The sequence below is a fragment of the Salmo trutta genome, unplaced genomic scaffold (genome assembly GCF_901001165.1).
Source record: "Salmo trutta unplaced genomic scaffold, fSalTru1.1, whole genome shotgun sequence".
NCBI classification, from domain to species: domain Eukaryota; kingdom Metazoa; phylum Chordata; class Actinopteri; order Salmoniformes; family Salmonidae; genus Salmo; species Salmo trutta.
This window is the reverse complement of record NW_021822705.1, coordinates 23,331-42,500: the sequence shown is the minus strand read 5'-3', so window position 1 is coordinate 42,500 and position 19,170 is coordinate 23,331. Positions and strand designations below refer to the sequence as shown.

The 19,170-nt window shown below is 39.1% G+C and overlaps 1 protein-coding gene across 2 annotated transcripts in view; it reads right to left on the bottom strand.

The window, feature by feature from the left end:
- LOC115183922 (F-actin-uncapping protein LRRC16A) overlaps window positions 1-19,170 on the bottom strand; it is a gene marked incomplete at its 5' end in the record, with an annotated part of 152,199 nt that overhangs the window by 116,914 nt on the left and 16,115 nt on the right. For both annotated transcript variants that reach the window (XM_029744898.1, XM_029744899.1), the window contains 4 exon segments: window positions 8,816-8,891; window positions 17,533-17,606; window positions 18,157-18,227; window positions 18,583-18,680. In XM_029744898.1, coding sequence (XP_029600758.1) covers window positions 8,816-8,891; window positions 17,533-17,606; window positions 18,157-18,227; window positions 18,583-18,680 — 319 coding nt within the window.

The following is a 19,170-nucleotide window of genomic DNA, read 5'->3' as shown; positions in this document are numbered from 1 at the left end:
TAGTCTGGCCCAGGAGTGTGAAGATGAACGGAAAGGCACAGGAGCGACGAACCGCCCATGCTGTCTCTGCCTGGCCGGTTCACCTCTCTCCACTGGGATTCTCTGCCTCTAACCCTATTACAGGGGCTGAGTCACTGACTTACTGGTGCTCTTCCATGCCGTCCCTAGGAGGGGTGCGTCACTTGAGTTTCTGCCGTGGCGGAGATCTTTGTGGGCTATACTCGGCCTTGTCTCAGGATGGTAAGTTGGTGGTTGAAGGTATCCCTCTAGTGGTGTGGGGGCTGTGCTTTGGCAAAGTGGGTGGGGTTATATCCTGCCTGTTTGGCCCTGTCTGGGGGTATAGTCGGACGGGGCCACAGTGTCTCCCAACCCCTCCTGTCTCAGCCTCCAGTATTTATGCTACAGTAGTTTATGTGTCGGGGGCTAGGGTCAGTCTGTTTTATCTGGAGTATTTCTCCTGTCTTATCTGGTGTCCTGTGTGAATTATGCTCTCTCTAATTCTTTCTTTCTTTCTCTCGGAGGACCTGAGCCCTAGGACCATGCCTCAGGACTACCTGGCCTGATGACTCCTTGCTGTCCTCAGTCCACCTGGCCATGCTGCTGCTCCAGTTTCAACTATCCTGCCTGCGGCTATGGAACCCTGACCTGTTCACCGGACGTGCTACCTGTCCCAGACCTGCTGTTTTCAACTCTCTAGAGACAGCAGGAGCGGTAGAGATACTCTGAATGATCGGCTATGAAAAGCCAACTGACATTTAGTCCTGAGGTGCTGACCTGTTGCAATCTCGACAACCACTGTGATTACTATTATTTGACCCTGTTGGTTATCTATGAACATTTGAACATCTTGGCCATGTGCTGTTATAATCTCCACCCGGCACAGCCAGAAGAGGACTGGCCACCCCTCATAGCCTGGTTCCTCTCTAGGTTTCTTCCTAGGTTCTGTCCCTTCTAGGGAGTTTTTCCTAGCCACTGTGCTTCTACACCTGCATTGCTTGCTGTTTGGGGTTTTAGGCTGGGTTTCTGTACAGCACTTTGAGATATCAGCTGATGTAAGAAGGGCTTTATAAATACATTTTATTTGATTTGGAAACGGATTGTTAACTCAATGAACATTTTCCTGTTGTTCAATGTAGGAGGATGTATCTCAGAGTCTGCAGTTTTCACCCAATCACTGATGGCATAGTGACACAGGTTCCACCCCCACAACGGCCCTCTGCTTTCAGCACTCCACTTAACGTGAGCCAGACCACTCTCTTTTGGGCGTCCTAAAAGCAGAGGTGATTGTCTGTCCAAGCATGTCAGGGAGGGTAAGGAACCATCTACCCCCCCCCCCCCCCCCCACCACAGGGGGACGAGGGAAAGAGGTTTGGAATGAGGGCTCTGATTGAGAAGAGAGACCACGGGGTGGTCTGTAAAAAGGGAGCCAGGAGACGAAACCTACATTTAGGATTGATCAAAAATTCAACGAGAGCAACCAACTTCTGCACTGCTGCAAAACAGAGCTCCTGACCCAGTTCTCTGCTTTCTGTGGGGCCTGTTGATTCCTCTCTGCCCATCCATTCTCTGAGGGAATCAAATGAATTAAATCAAATACATCCCCTCAGTTCAAGCCTGTTGATTCTTCTCTGCCATCCATCCTTTGTGTGAATCAAGTGAATCAAATCAAATATATCCCTTCAGTTCAGGGCATGTTGATTCTCTCTGTCATCCATCCTTTGTGTGAATCAAATCAAATATATCCCTTCAGTTCAGGGCCTGTTGATTCTCTCTGTCATCCATCCTTTGTGTGAATCAAGTGAATCAAAGTGCAGCTATGCAGAGCAGAGGGAGGTCAATAGTCTCTTTATCTGTTTACATTCATATGACAAAGAGTGATCAGAATAACAGTACACCAGCGTTAATACAACTAAGTGACATTCCATGCATACGAGAGCCATTTCTGGTGGCCAGCATGCTAATTATGACAGACAAAGAGGGATTGTGTGAGGCAAGATGGTTCTCTTTTCAGGGGCAGAGAGAAACGGGGTGGCACAGAGGACTGTTGTTCCCTGGGACTGAGGGAGAGAGAAAGAGAGAGAGAGAGAGAGAGAGAGAGAGAGAGAGAGAGAGAGAGAGAGAGAGAGAGAGACAAAGACAGAGAAAGAAACAGAGAGACAGAGAGACAGAGAGACAGTGCTAACACACAGTACAGTGAGGGATGTAAACACACAGTACAGTGAGGGATGTAAACACAAAGTACAGTGAGGGATTTAAACACAAAGTACAGTGAGGGATGCTAACACACAGTATGTAAACACACAGTCATTGGCATAAGAGAACTGGAAGGAAAGGCAGCCAAAGGAGGAATTGGCTTTGTGAGATATACCTGTTGGAGCGTGTGCTACGGGTGGGTGCTGCTATGGTGACCAGTGAGCTGAGATAAGGCGGGGCTTTACCTAGCAGGGTCTTGTAGATGACCTGGAGCAAGTGGGTTTGGCGACGAGTATGAAGCGAGGACCAGCCAATGAGAGTGTACAGGTCGCAGTGGTGGGTAGTATATGGGGCTTTGGTGACAAAACGGATGGCACTGTGATAGACTGCATCCAACTTGTTGAGTAGGGTATTGGAGGCAATTTTGTAAATGACATCGCCAAAGTCGAGGATCGGTAGGATGGTCAGTTTTACGAGGGTATGTTTGGCAGCATGAGTGAAGCATGCTTTGTTGCGAAATAGGAAGCCGATTCTAGATTTAATTTTGGACTGGAGATGCATAATGTGAGTCTGGAAGGAGAGTTTACAGTCTATCCAGAGACCCAGGTATTTGTAGTTGTCCACATATTCTAAGTCGGAGCCATCCAGAGTAGTGATGCTGGACAGGTGGGCAGGTTCGGGCAGTGATCGTTTGAAGAGCATGCATTTAGGTTTACTTGCATTTAAGAGCAGTTGGAGGCCACGGAAGGAGAGTTGTATGGCATTGAAGCTCGTCTGGAGGGTTGTTAACACAGTGTCCATAGAAGGGCCAGAAGTATACAGAATGGTGTCGTCTGCATAGAGGTGGATCAGAGAATCACCAGCAGCAAGAGCGACATCATTGATGTATACAGAGAAGAGAGTAGGCCCGAGAATTGAACCCTGTGGCACCCCCATAGAGACTGCCAGAGGTCCGGACAACCATCCCTCCGATTTGACACACTGAACTCTAACAGAGAAGTAGTTGGTGAATCAGGCAAGGCAATTGAGAAACCAAGGCTGTTGAGTCTGCCAATAAGAATGTGGTGATTGACAGAGTCGAAAGCCTTGGCAAGATCGATGAATATGGCTGCACAGTAATGTCTCTTATCGATGGCGGTTATGATATCATTTAGGACCTTGAGCGTGGCTGAGGTGCACCCATGACCAGCTCTGAAACCAGATTGCATAGCGGAGAAGGTACGGTGGGATTCGAAATGGTCGGTAATCTGTTTGTTAACTTGGCTTTGGAAGACCTTAGAAAGGCAGGGTAGGATAGATATAGGTCTACAGCAGTTTGGGTCTAGAGTGTCACCCCCTTTGAAGAGGGGGATGACCGTGGCAGCTTTCCAATCTTTGGGAATCTCAGACGATACGAAAGAGAGGTTGAACAGGCTGGTGATAGGGGTTGCAACAATTTCGGCAGATCATTTTAGAAAGAGAGGGTCCAGATTGTCTAGCCGGGCTAATTTGTAGTGGTCCAGATTTTGCAGGTCTTTCAGAACATCAGCTATCTGGATTTGGGTGAAGGAGAAATGGGGGAGGCTTGTGCGAGTTGCTGTGGGGAGTGCAGGGCTGTTGACCGCGGTAGGGGTAGTCAGGTCGAAAGCATGGCCAGCCGTAGAAAAATGCTTATTGAAATTCTCAATTATCGTGGATTTATCAGTGGTGACAGTGTTTCCTAGCCTCAGTGTAGTGGTCAGCTGGGAGGAGGTGCTCTTATTCTCCATGGACTTTACAGTGTCCCAGAACTTTTTTGAGTTTGTGCTACAGGATGCAAATTTCTGCTTGAAAAAGCAAGCCTTAGCTTTCCTAACTGCCTGTGCATATTGGTTTCTAACTTCCCTGAAAAGTTGCATATCACGGGGGCTGTTTGATGCTAATGCAGAACGCCACAGGATGTTTTTGTGCTGGTCAACGGCAGTCAGGTCTGGAGAGAACCAAGGGCTACATCTGTTCTTGGTTCTACATTTTTTGAAAGGGGCATGCTTATTTAAGATGGTGAGGAAGGCATTTTTAAAGAATGACCAGGCATCCTCTACTGACGGGATGAGGTAAATATCCTTCCAGGATACCCCGGCCAGGTCGATTAGAAAGGCCTGCTCGCTGAAGTGTTTTAGGGAGCGTTTGACAGTGATGAGGGGTGGTCGTTTGACCGCAGACCCATTACAGATGCAGGCAACGAGGCAGTGATCACTGAGATCTTGGTTGAAAACAGCAGAGGTGTATTTGGAGGGCAAGTTGGTTGTGGCCCCCTCGTGCTATTACGTCGGCAGACGAATCAGCAGGGCTCTGTGTGGTAAACCAGGCCAATTGGCAAAATAGGTATGGTGGCCAAAGAATTTGTCCGATGGGCCTCTTAAGCTAACAGTCCGATGTGCTCTGGACAGCTAGCAGGCCGCGGCTAGCAGGCTAATGGATGGGCATTCAGGGGACGACGCGATGGCGGAGCCAGTTGAGAAAACCCCCTCGGGCAAATCACGTCGGTGGACCAGTCGTGATGGGTCGGCGGGGGTTCGGGCCAGTTGGCAAAATAGGTATTGTAGAACAGGGAGTGGCTGATGGGCCTCTTTGGCTAGCCGGGAGAAGGGCCTGGCAGGGCTAGCTCCAGGCTAATTGGTTCTTGCTTCGGGACAGGGACGTTAGCCAGGAGTGGCCACCCGGATAGCAGCTAGCTAGCTGCGATGATCCATGTGAAAAAAAAGAAAAAACGTTCAGAGCTTGCGGTAGGAATCCGGAGATATGGAGAAAATTGAGTCCGATTTGCTCTGGTTTGAGTCGCGCTGTGCAGACTGGCGAAAGTTGTCCGTGCTAGAGGTAGCTGATGACTGCTAGCTGTGGCTAGCTGACTACTAGCTAGTTAGCTGGCTTGCTTCTGTTGTGGTTCCAGTTCAGAAGATGGATCAGCAGGGCTCCGTGTGGTAAACCAGGCCAATTGGCAAACTAGGTATAGTGGCCAAAGAATTTGTCTGATGGGCCTCTTAAGCTAACAGTCCGATGTGCTCTAGACAGCTAGCGGGCCACGGTTAGCTAGTAGCCGGTTAGCTGGTAGCCGGTTAGCTGGCTAGCTTTTGATGGGAGTTCTGGTTCTTAAGTATTAAAATAGCAGATCCGTACCACATTGGGTGAGGCAGGTTGCAGGAGAGTATATTCAGTTCGTAGATGGAAAGTGATATTAAAATATATTTTTTTTAAAAACAAGGAAAAACAATGTTTACAAGGGACAGGAAGGGACAAGACAAAACACACATCCGACTGCTACGCCATCTTGGAAAACCAGTGTGTGAGCCGGAACAGCTCAAAGAAGCAGGAGTCTATCTCCTGTTTCTGTATAGCATGAGCAGGCTTGATGTACCAGTACACCCCCTGGACAGGACACTAGTCTATCTCCTGTTACTGTAGTGAGACAGCTTGATGTACCAGTACACCTCCTGGACAGGACACTAGTCTATCTCCTGTTTCTGTAGTGAGGCAGCTTGATGTACCAGTACACCTCCTGGACAGGACACTAGTCTATCTCCTGTTACTGTAGTGAGACAGCTTGATGTACCAGTACACCCCCTGGACAGGACACTAGTCTATCTCTTGTTTCTGTAGTGAGACAGCTTGATGTACCAGTACACCCCCTGGACAGGACACTAGTCTATCTCCTGTTACTGTAGTGAGACAGCTTGATGTACCAGTACACCTCCTGGACAGGACACTAGTCTATCTCCTGTTTCTGTAGTGAGACAGCTTGATGTACCAGTACACCTCCTGGACAGGACACTAGTCTATCTCCTGTTTCTGTAGTGAGACAGCTTGATGTACAGTACACCCCCTGGACAGGACACTAGTCTATCTCCTGTTACTGTAGTGAGACAGCTTGATGTACCAGTACACCCCCTGGACAGGACACTAGTCTATCTCCTGTTACTGTAGTGAGGCAGCTTGATGTACCAGTACACCCCCTGGACAGGACACTAGTCTATCTCCTGTTTCTGTAGTGAGACAGCTTGATGTACCAGTACACCCCCTGGACAGGACACTAGTCTATCTCCTGTTACTGTAGTGAGACAGCTTGATGTACCAGTACACCTCCTGGACAGGACACTAGTCTATAGCAGGGTCTTACCCCCAATCTAGCTCCTTAATGCTAAGGTATTTTGGAATGCAGAGGAATCGAAATCACAACCTTCCAACCAACAAGGCCATTAGGTCCAGAGGAGCCTGATGAATGCTTTCCTGTCCCAGACTAGCAGACACATGCATCACATCCCAGTCAAAACAGGAGCTTCAGCATCCCAAAACACCTGCGCTGGTTTCTATGGCAACTTAGCTCTCAAACAAAGCTACCGGGCTGAGGGGTTCACCCCTCTCTCTACCTCTCTCTCTACCTCTCTCTACCTCTCTCTCTACCTCTCTCTCTACCTCTCTCTCTCTCTCTACCTCTCTCTCTACCTCTCTCTCTATCTCTCTCTCTACCTCTCTCTCTACCTCTCTCTCCTCTCTCTCTCTCTCTACCTCTCTACCTCTCTCTCTCTACCTCTCTCTCTCTCTCTCTCTCTCTACCTCTCTACCTTTCTCTCTACCTCTCTCTCTACCTCTCTCTCTACCTCTCTCTCTACCTCTCTCTCTATCTCTCTATCTATCTCTCTCTCTACCTCTCTCTCTACCTCTCTCTCTATCTCTCTCTCTACCTCTCTCTCTACCTCTCTCTCTACCTCTCTCTCTATCTCTCTCTCTACCTCTCTCTCTACCTCTCTCTCTACCTCTCTCTCTATCTCTCTACCTCTCTCTCTACCTCTCTCTCTATCTCTCTACCTCTCTCTCTATCTCTCTACCTCTCTCTCTACCTCTCTCTCTAACTCTCTACCTCTCTCTCTAACTCTCTCTCTATCTCTCTCTCTACCTCTCTCTCTACCTCTCTCTACCTCTCTCTCTCTCTCTACCTCTCTCTCTACCTCTCTCTCTACCTCTCTCTACCTCTCTCTCTACCTCTCTCTCTACCTCTCTCTCTACTCTCTCTCTCTCTCTCTACCTCTCTCTCTACCTCTCTCTCTACCTCTCTCTCTACCTCTCTCTTAACCTCTCTCTCTACCTCTCTCTACCTCTATCTCTCTCTCTATCTCTCTCTCTACCTCTCTCTCTACCTCTCTCTACCTACCTACCTCTCTCTCGACCTACCTCTCTCTATCTCTCTCGCTCTACCTACCCCTCTCTACCTACCCCTCTCTCTCTACCTCTCTCTCTCTACCTCTCTCTCTACCTCTCTCTCTCTACCTCTCTCTCTACCTACCCCTATCTCTTTCTCTCTACCTACGCCTCTCTCTCTACCTACCCTCTCTCTCTCTACCTCTCTCTCTCTACCTCTCTCTCTCTACCTCTCTCTCTCTACTCTCTCTCTCTACCTCTCTCTACCCTCTCTCTCTCTAACTACCTCTCTCTCTACCTACTCTCTCTCTACCTACCTCTCTCTCTACCTACCTCTCTCTCTACCTACCTCTCTCTACCTACCTCTCTCTACCTACCTCTCTCTACCTACCTCTCTCTCTACCTACCTCTCTCTCTACCTACCTCTCTCTACCTACCTCTCTCTACCTACCTTTACCTACCTCTCTCTCTACCTACCTCTCTCTACCTACCTCTCTCTACCTACCTCTCTCTCTACCTACCTCTCTCTCTACCTACCTCTCTCTACCTACCTTTACCTACCTCTCTCTCTACCTACCTCTCTCTCTACCTACCTCTCTCTCTACCTACCTCTCTCTACCTACCTTTACCTACCTCTCTCTCTACCTACCTCTCTCTACCTACCTCTCTCTCTACCTACCTCTCTCTCTACCTACCTCTCTCTACCTACCTCTCTCTCTACCTCTCTCTCTACCTCTCTCTACCTCTCTCTCAATTTAAGGGGCTTTATTTACATTGCCACAGCAAGTGAAATAGACAAACAAAAGTGAAAAACAATAAAAATGAACAGTAAACATTACACTCACTAAAGTTCCAAATGAATAGAGACATTTTAAATGTCATATGTCTATATACAGTGTTGTAATGATGTGCAAATAGTTCAAGTACAAAAGGGAAAATAAATAAACATTAATCTCTCTCTCCATAGTCAATACAGGACATTAACATACGGAGTCTAATTACCCCCACAAAGCCTTTTGGTCTGCTTTGTGTGTGTGTGTGTGTGTGTGTGTGTGTGTGTGTGTGTGTGTGTCCTCCATGATGTAACTGTGTGATAGTTGACAAGACTAGGAGGAGAGGATGTTCAGATTGTGTCTGAGATGCTTGGGCCTGACTGGACTGACACGGTGTAATTGATACCCATTGTCTTTGTGGAATAAACAGTCTTATCACAGAGAAACACTAGACTGTTCTGCCGTGGGGGAGGGAGAGAAAGACAGACAGATGAGGAAAGGGAGGGGACAGATGCAGACAGAAAGAGAGAGAGAGAGAGAGAGAGAGAGAGGTAGAGAGAGAGAGAGAGAGAGAGAGAGAGAGAGAGGTGGAGAGGTAGAGAGAGAGAGAGAGAGGTAGAGGTAGAGGTAGAGAGAGAGAGAGAGAGAGAGAGAGAGAGGCAGACTGAGTGGGGGTACGAAGGCTCAGTTTAACTCACCAGTTTACAATCCTTTGTGGAGAGCTTTGTGAACCATTGGTTGTACTCCAATACTGCTATTATAGCCACTAGATCCCTGCCAGGGACACAGAGAAAATATCCATCACCTTGGGAGAATGGATGAAGGCTGCTTCAGTAAACCCATATCAGGAAACTAATAACAACGTAAAGGCATTTTTTATTTCCAATAAACAACCATTATAATATGAGATATACTGCATAAGAAGTTAATTACAAAGTAAAACGTTACAAAGTTAAAGGGACAATCTGCAGTTGCTACATACATTTTTGGACTTAAAAATGAACGATACGTACCCATTGATTCTAGAATATAATTTATATATGAACGATACGTACCCATTGATTCTAGAATATAATTTATAAATGAACAATACGTACCCATTGATTCTAGAATATAATTTATAAATGAACGATACGTACCCATTGATTCTAGGAAGAATATAATTTATAAATGAACGATACGTACCCACTTGATTCTAGAAGAATAATTTATAAAATGAACGATACGTACCCATTGATTCTAGGAAGAATATAATTTATAAATGACGATACGTACCCATTGATTCTAGAAGATATAATTTATAAAGAACGATACGTACCCATTGATTTCTAGAAGAACTATCTAATTTATACATGACACGATACGTACCCAATTGATTCTAGACGATCTAAATTTATAAATGACGATACTTACCCATTGATTCTATAATATGAATTTATAAATGAACGATACGTACCCATTGATTTCTAGAATATAATTTATAAATGAACGATACGTACACATTGATTCTAGAAGAATATAATTTATAAAAACGATACGTACCCATTGATTCTAGAAGAATATAATTTATAAATGAACGATACGTATGCATTGATTCTAGAATATAATTTATAAATGAACGATAAGTACCCATTGATTCCAGAATATAATTTATAAATGAACGATACGTACCCATTGATTCTAGAATATAATTTATAAATGAACGATACGTACCCATTGATTCTAGAAGAATATAATTTATAAATGAACGATACATACCCATTGATTCTAGAATATAATTTATAAATGAACGATACGTACCCATTGATTCTAGAAGAATATAATTTATAAATGAACGATACGTACCCATTGATTCTAGAATATAATTTAGAAATGAACGATACGTACCCATTGATTCTAGAAGAATATAATTTATAAATGAACGATACGTACCCATTGATTCTAGAATATAATTTAGAAATGAACGATACGTACCCATTGATTCTAGAAGAATATAATTTATAAATGAACGATACGTACCCATTGATTCTAGAATATAATTTATAAATGAACGATACGTACCCATTGATTCTAGAATATAATTTATAAATGAACGATACGTACCCATTGATTCTAGAATATAATTTATAAATGAACGATACGTACCCATTGATTGTAGACCGAATATAATTTATAAATGAACGATACGTACCCCATTGATTCTAGAATATAATTATAAATGAACGATACGTACCCATTGATTCTAGAATATAATTGATAAATGAACGATACGTACCCATTGATTCTAGAATATAATTTATAAATGAACGATACGTACCCATGGATTCTAGAAATATAATTTATAAATGAACGATACGTACCCATTGATTCTAGAATATAATTTATAAATGAACGATACGTACCCATTGATTCTAGAATATAATTTATAAATGACGATACGTACCCATTGATTCTAAGAATATAATTTATAAATGAACGATACGTACCCATTGATTCTAGAATATAATTTATAAATGAACGATACGTACCCATTGATTCTAGAAGAATATAATTTATAATGAACGATACGTACCCATTGATTCTAGAATATAATTTATAAATGAACGATACGTACCCATTGATTCTAGAATATAATTTATAAATGAACGATACGTACCCATTGATTCTAGAAGAATATAATTTAAAAATGAACGATACGTACCCATTGATTCTAGAAGAATATAATTTATAAATGAACGATACGTACCCATTGATTCTAGAATATAATTTATAAATGAACGATACGTACCCATTGATTCTAGAAGAATATAATTTTAATGAACGATACGTACCCATTGATTCTAGAATATAATTTATAAATGAACGATACGTACCCATTGATTCTAGAATATAATTTATAAATGAACGATACGTACCCATTGATTCTAGAAGAATATAATTTATAAATGAACGATACGTACCCATTGATTCTAGATATATTTAAAATGAACGATACGTACCCAGTGATTCTAGAATATAATTGATAAATGAACGATACGTACCCATTGATTCTAGAAGGAATATAATTATAAATGAACGATACGTACCCATTGATTCTAGAAATATAATTTATAAATGAACGATACGTACCCATTGGATTCTAGAATATAATTTATAAATGAACGATACGTACCCATTGATTCTAGAATATAATTTATAAATGAACGATACGTACCCATTGATTCTAGAATATAATTTATAAATGAACGATACGTACCCATTGATTCTAGATATAATTAAGAATGAACGATACGTCACACCTTGATTCTAGAATATAATATTAAATGACGATACGTACCCATTGATTCTAGAAATATAATTTATAAATGAACGATACGTACCCATTGATTCTAGAAGAATATAATTTATAAATGACGATACGTACCCATTGATTCTAGAATATAATTTATAAATGAACGATACTACCCATTGATTCTAGAATATAATTTATAAATGAACGATACGTACCCATTGATTCTAGAAGAATATAATTTATAAATGAACGATACGTACCCATTGATTCTAGAAGAATATAATTTATAAATGAAACGATACTATACCCATTGATTCTAGAAGATATATAAATGAACGATACGTACCCATTGATTCTAGAATATAATTTATAAATGAACGATACGTACCCATTGATTCTAGAATATAATTTATAAATGAACGATACGTACCCATTGATTCTAGAAGATATAATTTATAAATGAACGATACGTACCCATTGATTCTAGAAGAATATAATTTATAAATGAACGATACGTACCCATTGATTCTAGAATATAATTTATAAATGAACGATACGTACCCATTGATTCTAGAATATAATTTATAAATGAACGATACGTACCCATTGATTCTAGAATATAATTTATAAATGAACGATACGTACCCATTGATTCTAGAATATAATTTATAAATGAACGATACGTACCCATTGATTCTAGAATATAATTTATAAATGAACGATACGTACCCATTGATTCTAGAATATAATTTATAAATGAACGATACGTACCCATTGATTCTAGAATAATAATTTATAAATGAACGATACGTACCCATTGATTCTAGAATATAATTTATAAATGAACGATACGTACCCATTGATTCTAGAAGAAATAATTATAAACGATACGTACCCATTGATTCTAGAAGAATATAATTTATAAATAACGATACGTACCCATTGATTCTAGAATATAATTTATAAATGAACGATACGTACCCATTGATTCTAGAATATAATTTACTAAATGAACGATACGTACCCATTGATTCTAGAATATAATTTATAAATGAACGATACGTACCATTGAGTCTAGAATATAATTTACAAATGAACGATAGGTACCCATTGATTCTAGAATATAATTTATAAATGAACGATACGTACCCATTGATTCTAGAAGAATATAATTTATAAATGAACGATACATACCCATTGATTCTAGAAGAATATAATTTATAAATGAACGATACGTACCCATTGATTCTAGAATATAATTTCTAAATGAACGATACGTACCCATTGATTCTAGAATATAATTTATAAATGAACGATACGTACCCATTGATTCTAGAATATAATTTATAAATGAACGATACGTACCCATTGATTCTAGAAGAATATAATTTATAAATGAACGATACATACCCATTGATTCTAGAATATAATTTATAAATGAACGATACGTACCCATTGATTCTAGAAGAATATAATTTATAAATGAACGATACGTACCCATTGATTCTAGAATATAATTTAGAAATGAACGATACGTACCCATTGATTCTAGAATATAATTTATAAATGAACGATACGTACCCATTGATTCTAGAAGAATATAATTTATAAATGAACGATACGTACCCATTGATTCTAGAATATAATTTATAAATGAACGATACGTACCCATTGATTCTAGAATATAATTTATAAATGAACGATACGTACCCATTGATTCTAGAATATAATTTATAAATGAACGATACGTACCCATTGATTCTAGAAGAATATAATTTATAAATGAACGATACGTACCCATTGATTCTAGAATATAATTTATAAATGAACGATACGTACCCATTGATTCTAGAATATAATTTATAAATGAACGATACGTACCCATTGATTCTAGAATATAATTTATAAATGAACGATACGTCCCATTGATTCTAGAAGAATATAATTTAAAAATGAGACGATACGTACCCATTGATTCTAGAAGAATATATTTATAAATGAACGATACGTACCCATTGAATTCTAGAATATAATTTATAAATGAACGATACGTACCCATTGATTCTAGAAGAATATAGATTGATAAATGAACGATACGTACCCATTGATTCTAGAATATATTTATAAATGAACGATACGTACCCATTGATTCTAGAATATATTTAGAAATGAACGATACTACCCATTGATTCTAGAATATAATTTAGAAATGAACGATACGTACCCATTGATTCAGAGAATATAATTTAGAAAGGAACGATACGTACCCATTGATTCGAGAAGATATAATTTATAAATGAACGATACGTGACCCAGTGATTCTAGAAGAATATAATTATTATAAATGACGATACTACCCATTGATTCTAGAATATAGATTTATAAATGAACGATACGTACCCATTGATTCTAGAATATAATTTATAAATGAACGATACGTACCCATTGATTCTAGAAAATAATTTATAAATGAACGATACGTACCCATTCATTCTAGAATATAATTTATAAATGAACGATACGTACCCATTGATTCTAGAAGAATATAATTTATAAATGAACGATACGTACCCATTGATTCTAGAAGAATATAATTTATAAATGAACGATACGTACCCATTGATTCTAGAATATAATTTATAAATGAACGATACGTACCCATTGATTCTAGAATATAATTTATAAATGAACGATACGTACCCATTGATTCTAGAAGAATATAATTTATAAATGAACGATACGTACCCATTGATTCTAGAATATAATTTATAAATGAACGATACGTACCCATTGATTCTAGAATATAATTTATAAATGAACGATACGTACCCATTGATTCTAGAAATTAATTTATTAATGAACGATACGTACCCATTGATTCTAGAATATAATTTATAAATGAACGATACGTACCCATTGATTCTAGAAGAATATAATTTATAAATGAACGATACGTACCCATTGATTCTAGAAGAATATAATTTATAAATGAACGATACGTACCCATTGATTCTAGAAGAATATCATTTATAAATGAACGATACGTACCCATTGATTCTAGAAGAATATAATTTATAAATGAACGATACGTACCCATTGATTCTAGAATATAATTTATAAATGAACGATACATACCCATTGATTCTAGAAGAATATAATTTATAAAAACGATACGTACCCATTGATTCTAGAATATAATTTATAAATGAACGATACGTACCCATTGATTCTAGAAGAATATAATTTATAAATGAACGATACGTACCCATTGATTCTAGAATATAATTTATAAATGAACGATACGTACCCATTGATTCTAGAAGAATATAATTTATAAATGAACGATACGTACCCATTGATTCTAGAAGAATATAATTTATAAATGAACGATACGTACCCATTCATTCTAGAATATAATTTATAAATGAATGATACGTACCCATTGATTCTAGAATATAATTTATAAATGAACGATACGTACCCATTGATTCTAGAAAATAATTTATAAATGAACGATACGTACCCATTGATTCTAGAAGAATATAATTTATAAATGAACGATACGTACCCATTGATTCTAGAATATAATTTATAAATGAACGATACGTACCCATTGATTCTAGAATATAATTTATAAATGAACGATACGTACCCATTGATTCTAGAAGAATATAATTTATAAAAACGATACGTACCCATTGATTCTAGAATATAATTTATAAATGAACGATACGTACCCATTAATTCTAGAAGAATATCATTTATAAATGAACGATACGTACCCATTGATTCTAGAAGAATATAATTTATAAATGAACGATACGTACCCATTGATTCTAGAATATAATTTATAAATGAACGATACGTACCCATTGATTCTAGAATATAATTTATAAATGAACGATACGTACCCATTCATTCTAGAATATAATTTATAAATGAACGATACGTACCCATTGATTCTAGAATATAATTTATAAATGAACGATACGTACCCATTGATTCTAGAATATAATTTATAAATGAACGATACGTACCCATTGATTCTAGAATATAATTTATAAATGAACGATACGCACCCATTGATTCTAGAATATAATTTATAAATGAACGATACATACCCATTGATTCTAGAATATAATTTATAAATGAACGATACGTACCCATTGATTCTAGAAGAATATCATTTATAAATGAACGATACGTACCCATTGATTCTAGAATATAATTTATAAATGAACGATACGTACCCATTGATTCTAGAATATAATTTATAAATGAACGATACGTACCCATTGATTCTAGAATATAATTTATAAATGAACGATACGTACCCATTGATTCTAGAAGAATATAATTATATATGAACGATACGTACCCATTGATTCTAGAATATAATTTATAAATGAACGATACGTACCCATTGATTCTAGAATATAATTTATAAATGAACGATACGTACCCATTGATTCTAGAATATAATTTATAAATGAACGATACGTACCCATTGATTCTAGAATATAATTTATAAATGAACGATACGTACCCATTGATTCTAGAAGAATATCATTTATATATGAACGATACGTACCCATTGATTCTAGAATATAATTTATAAATGAACGATACGTACCCATTGATTCTAGAATATAATTTATAAATGAACGATACGTACCCATTGATTCTAGAAGAATATAATTTATATATGAACGATACGTACCCATTGATTCTAGAATATAATTTATAAATGAACGATACGTACCCATTGATTCTAGAATATAATTTATAAATGAACGATACGTACCCATTGATTCTAGAATATAATTTATAAATGAACGATACGTACCCATTGATTCTAGAATATAATTTATAAATGAACGATACGTACCCATTGATTCTAGAAGAATATCATTTATAAATGAACGATACGTACCCATTGATTCTAGAAGAATATCATTTATAAATGAACGATACGTACCCATTGATTCTAGAATATAATTTATAAATGAACGATACGTACCCATTGATTCTAGAACATAATTTATAAATGAACGATACGTACCCATTGATTCTAGAATATAATTTATAAATGAACGATACGTACCCATTGATTCTAGAAGAATATCATTTATAAATGAATGATACGTACCCATTGATTCTAGAATATAATTTATAAATGAACGATACGTACCCATTGATTCTAGAAGAATATCATTTATAAATGAATGATACGTACTCATTGATTCTTGAAGAATATAATTTATAAATGCCTCATCAACTGTCGTACCCATCAGAACGCAAAATATAAGTGTGTTTTACTCGATTGTTTGTGAACAAAGTTAATGCAAACAACCAGTGTATATTATGGATGGTCTGTCCTTCCACCCAGAGCTGTCCATTCATCTGAGACTGGTCACTTTAGCCACATCCCTCAGCTTTTTACCGAAACAGTAGTGGGACAACTCTTTGTTATTGCTTTGTTACTGCGGATTTCCCCTTTAACATTAATGTTAGAAAATATGACAAAGTGTATTACTGTATTACTGTTCAGTAGCTGCCATGATAGAGTACTACAGTGTATGAGATACAACCTAGTGACTCACCTATTCTCCAGATGACTGAAGTCCTGAGGGCTGAGATCCCGTGTTTCTTGAACCTAGTGACTCACCCATTCTCCAGATGACTGAAGTCCTGCAGGCTGAGATCCTGTGTGTCTTGAACCTAGTGACTCACCTATTCTCCAGATGACTGAAGTCCTGCAGGCTGAGATCCCGTGTGTCTTGAACCTAGTGACTCACCTATTCTCCAGGTGACTGAAGTCCTGCAGGCTGAGATCCCGTGTGTCTTGAACCTAGTGACTCACCTATTCTCCAGGTGACTGAAGTCCTGCAGGCTGAGATCCCGTGTGTCTTGAACCTAGTGACTCACCTATTCTCCAGATGACTGAAGTCCTGCAGGCTGAGATCCCATGTGTCTTGAACCTAGTGACTCACCTATTCTCCAGATGACTGAAGTCCTGCAGGCTGAGATCCCGTGTGTCTTGAACCTAGTGACTCACCTATTCTCCAGATGACTGAAGTCCTGCAGGCTGAGATCCCGTGTGTCTTGAACCTAGTGACTCACCTATTCTCCAGATGACTGAAGTCCTGCAGGCTGAGATCCCGTGTGTCTTGAGTCAGATAGATGGTGTCAACATCCTAGAAGACGTGACAGGAAACAGACTGTGAGCTTCCTTCTCACCACTGTCATAGTAATCAAATAGCTACGTTAAATGGAATCAAGCACATCAAAATGAAGAATTAACAAACTATTTCTAATCACATTTTATGCAACAGACGGTGTGTCTATATCCTGTTAAGTGTGATAGGTGTGTACTGTATATTACTGCTCTGTTGGAGCTGGAAACAGAAGAATAACATCTACAAATCTGTGTATGCTACCAATAAACTCTGATGTGATTAGACAGGAAGTGACTGTTAGAGTAGGTGTGTCATCGCTGTCATAGTGATTCTAGAACCTACAGTACCAGGGCTACATGTTCTATTGAACCGACAAGACAACATGGAAACAAAGAATTCACAAAGGATTTATTGTTCAAATGTAATGTGATAGATGTTGTCTGGGTTGCTGTTTCACCACTGCAATGGTGACTTTAACATAGGAAATGTTCAAATACACCTGATAGTAATAATTAATTTTGTCATAAATAATTTGTGAAGTATCTACGTTAGCCAAGAGGATACTGACCCATTGAACTTCCTCTCTGTAGGGCAGACCCAGCCAGTCACACACACATCTGTACATCTGAGAGAAACCACCTGGAGAGAGAGAGAGAGGGGGGAGAGAGGGGGGAGAGAGGGGGGAGAGAGAGAGACAGACAGACAGAGAAAGACAGAGACGGAGAGAGACAGACAGACAGACGAGAGAGCGACAGAGAGAAAGCCAGACAGAGAAACAGAGAGAGAGAGACAGAGACAGAGACAGAGACAGAGAGATAGACAGAGACACAGAGACAGAGAGATAGACAGAGAGAGACAGAGACAGACAGTGGAAAGAGAGAGGAAAGAGAGAGAGAGCGGAGAGTCAATGTAGCGATATGCGGGCACGCACGCACACACACACACACACGCACGCACGCACGCACGCACACAGTGAATATGGTATTGTATTCACCACACGGTCCTGGTTCTGCTACTTTGTGGTTGTCCCATAGAGTCTGTAGGCTGGTGATCCTCTCTGGAGGCTCCATACTCAGCTTCTTCATCAGCTTCCTGTCACACAGACACAGGACAACAACACCACTACAAGTCTGATTCAGTACACAGGTTTACAGTTTAACAGGCTACCAGGTTCAGGATAGCATTGTTATGACAGCAGAAAGCTAGTGAGACATGGCTCCTCAGGATGTAAGGTTGTTGTCTATAGGAGTCTACAGCCATGTCTCAGGCCAAGTGACAACTATACAAGACATAACAGAACCAATATCACCCAGATCAGATGTAGGTGACTGGTTTATACTATACAACACATAACAGAACCAATATCACTCAGATCAGATGTAGGTGACTGGTTTATACTATACAAGACATAACAGAACCAATATCACCCAGATCAGATGTAGGTGACTGGTTTATACTATACAACACATAACAGAACCAATATCACCCAGATCAGATGTAGGTGACTGGTTTATACTATACAACACATAACAGAACCAATATCACCCAGATCAGATGTAGGTGACTGGTTTATACTATACAA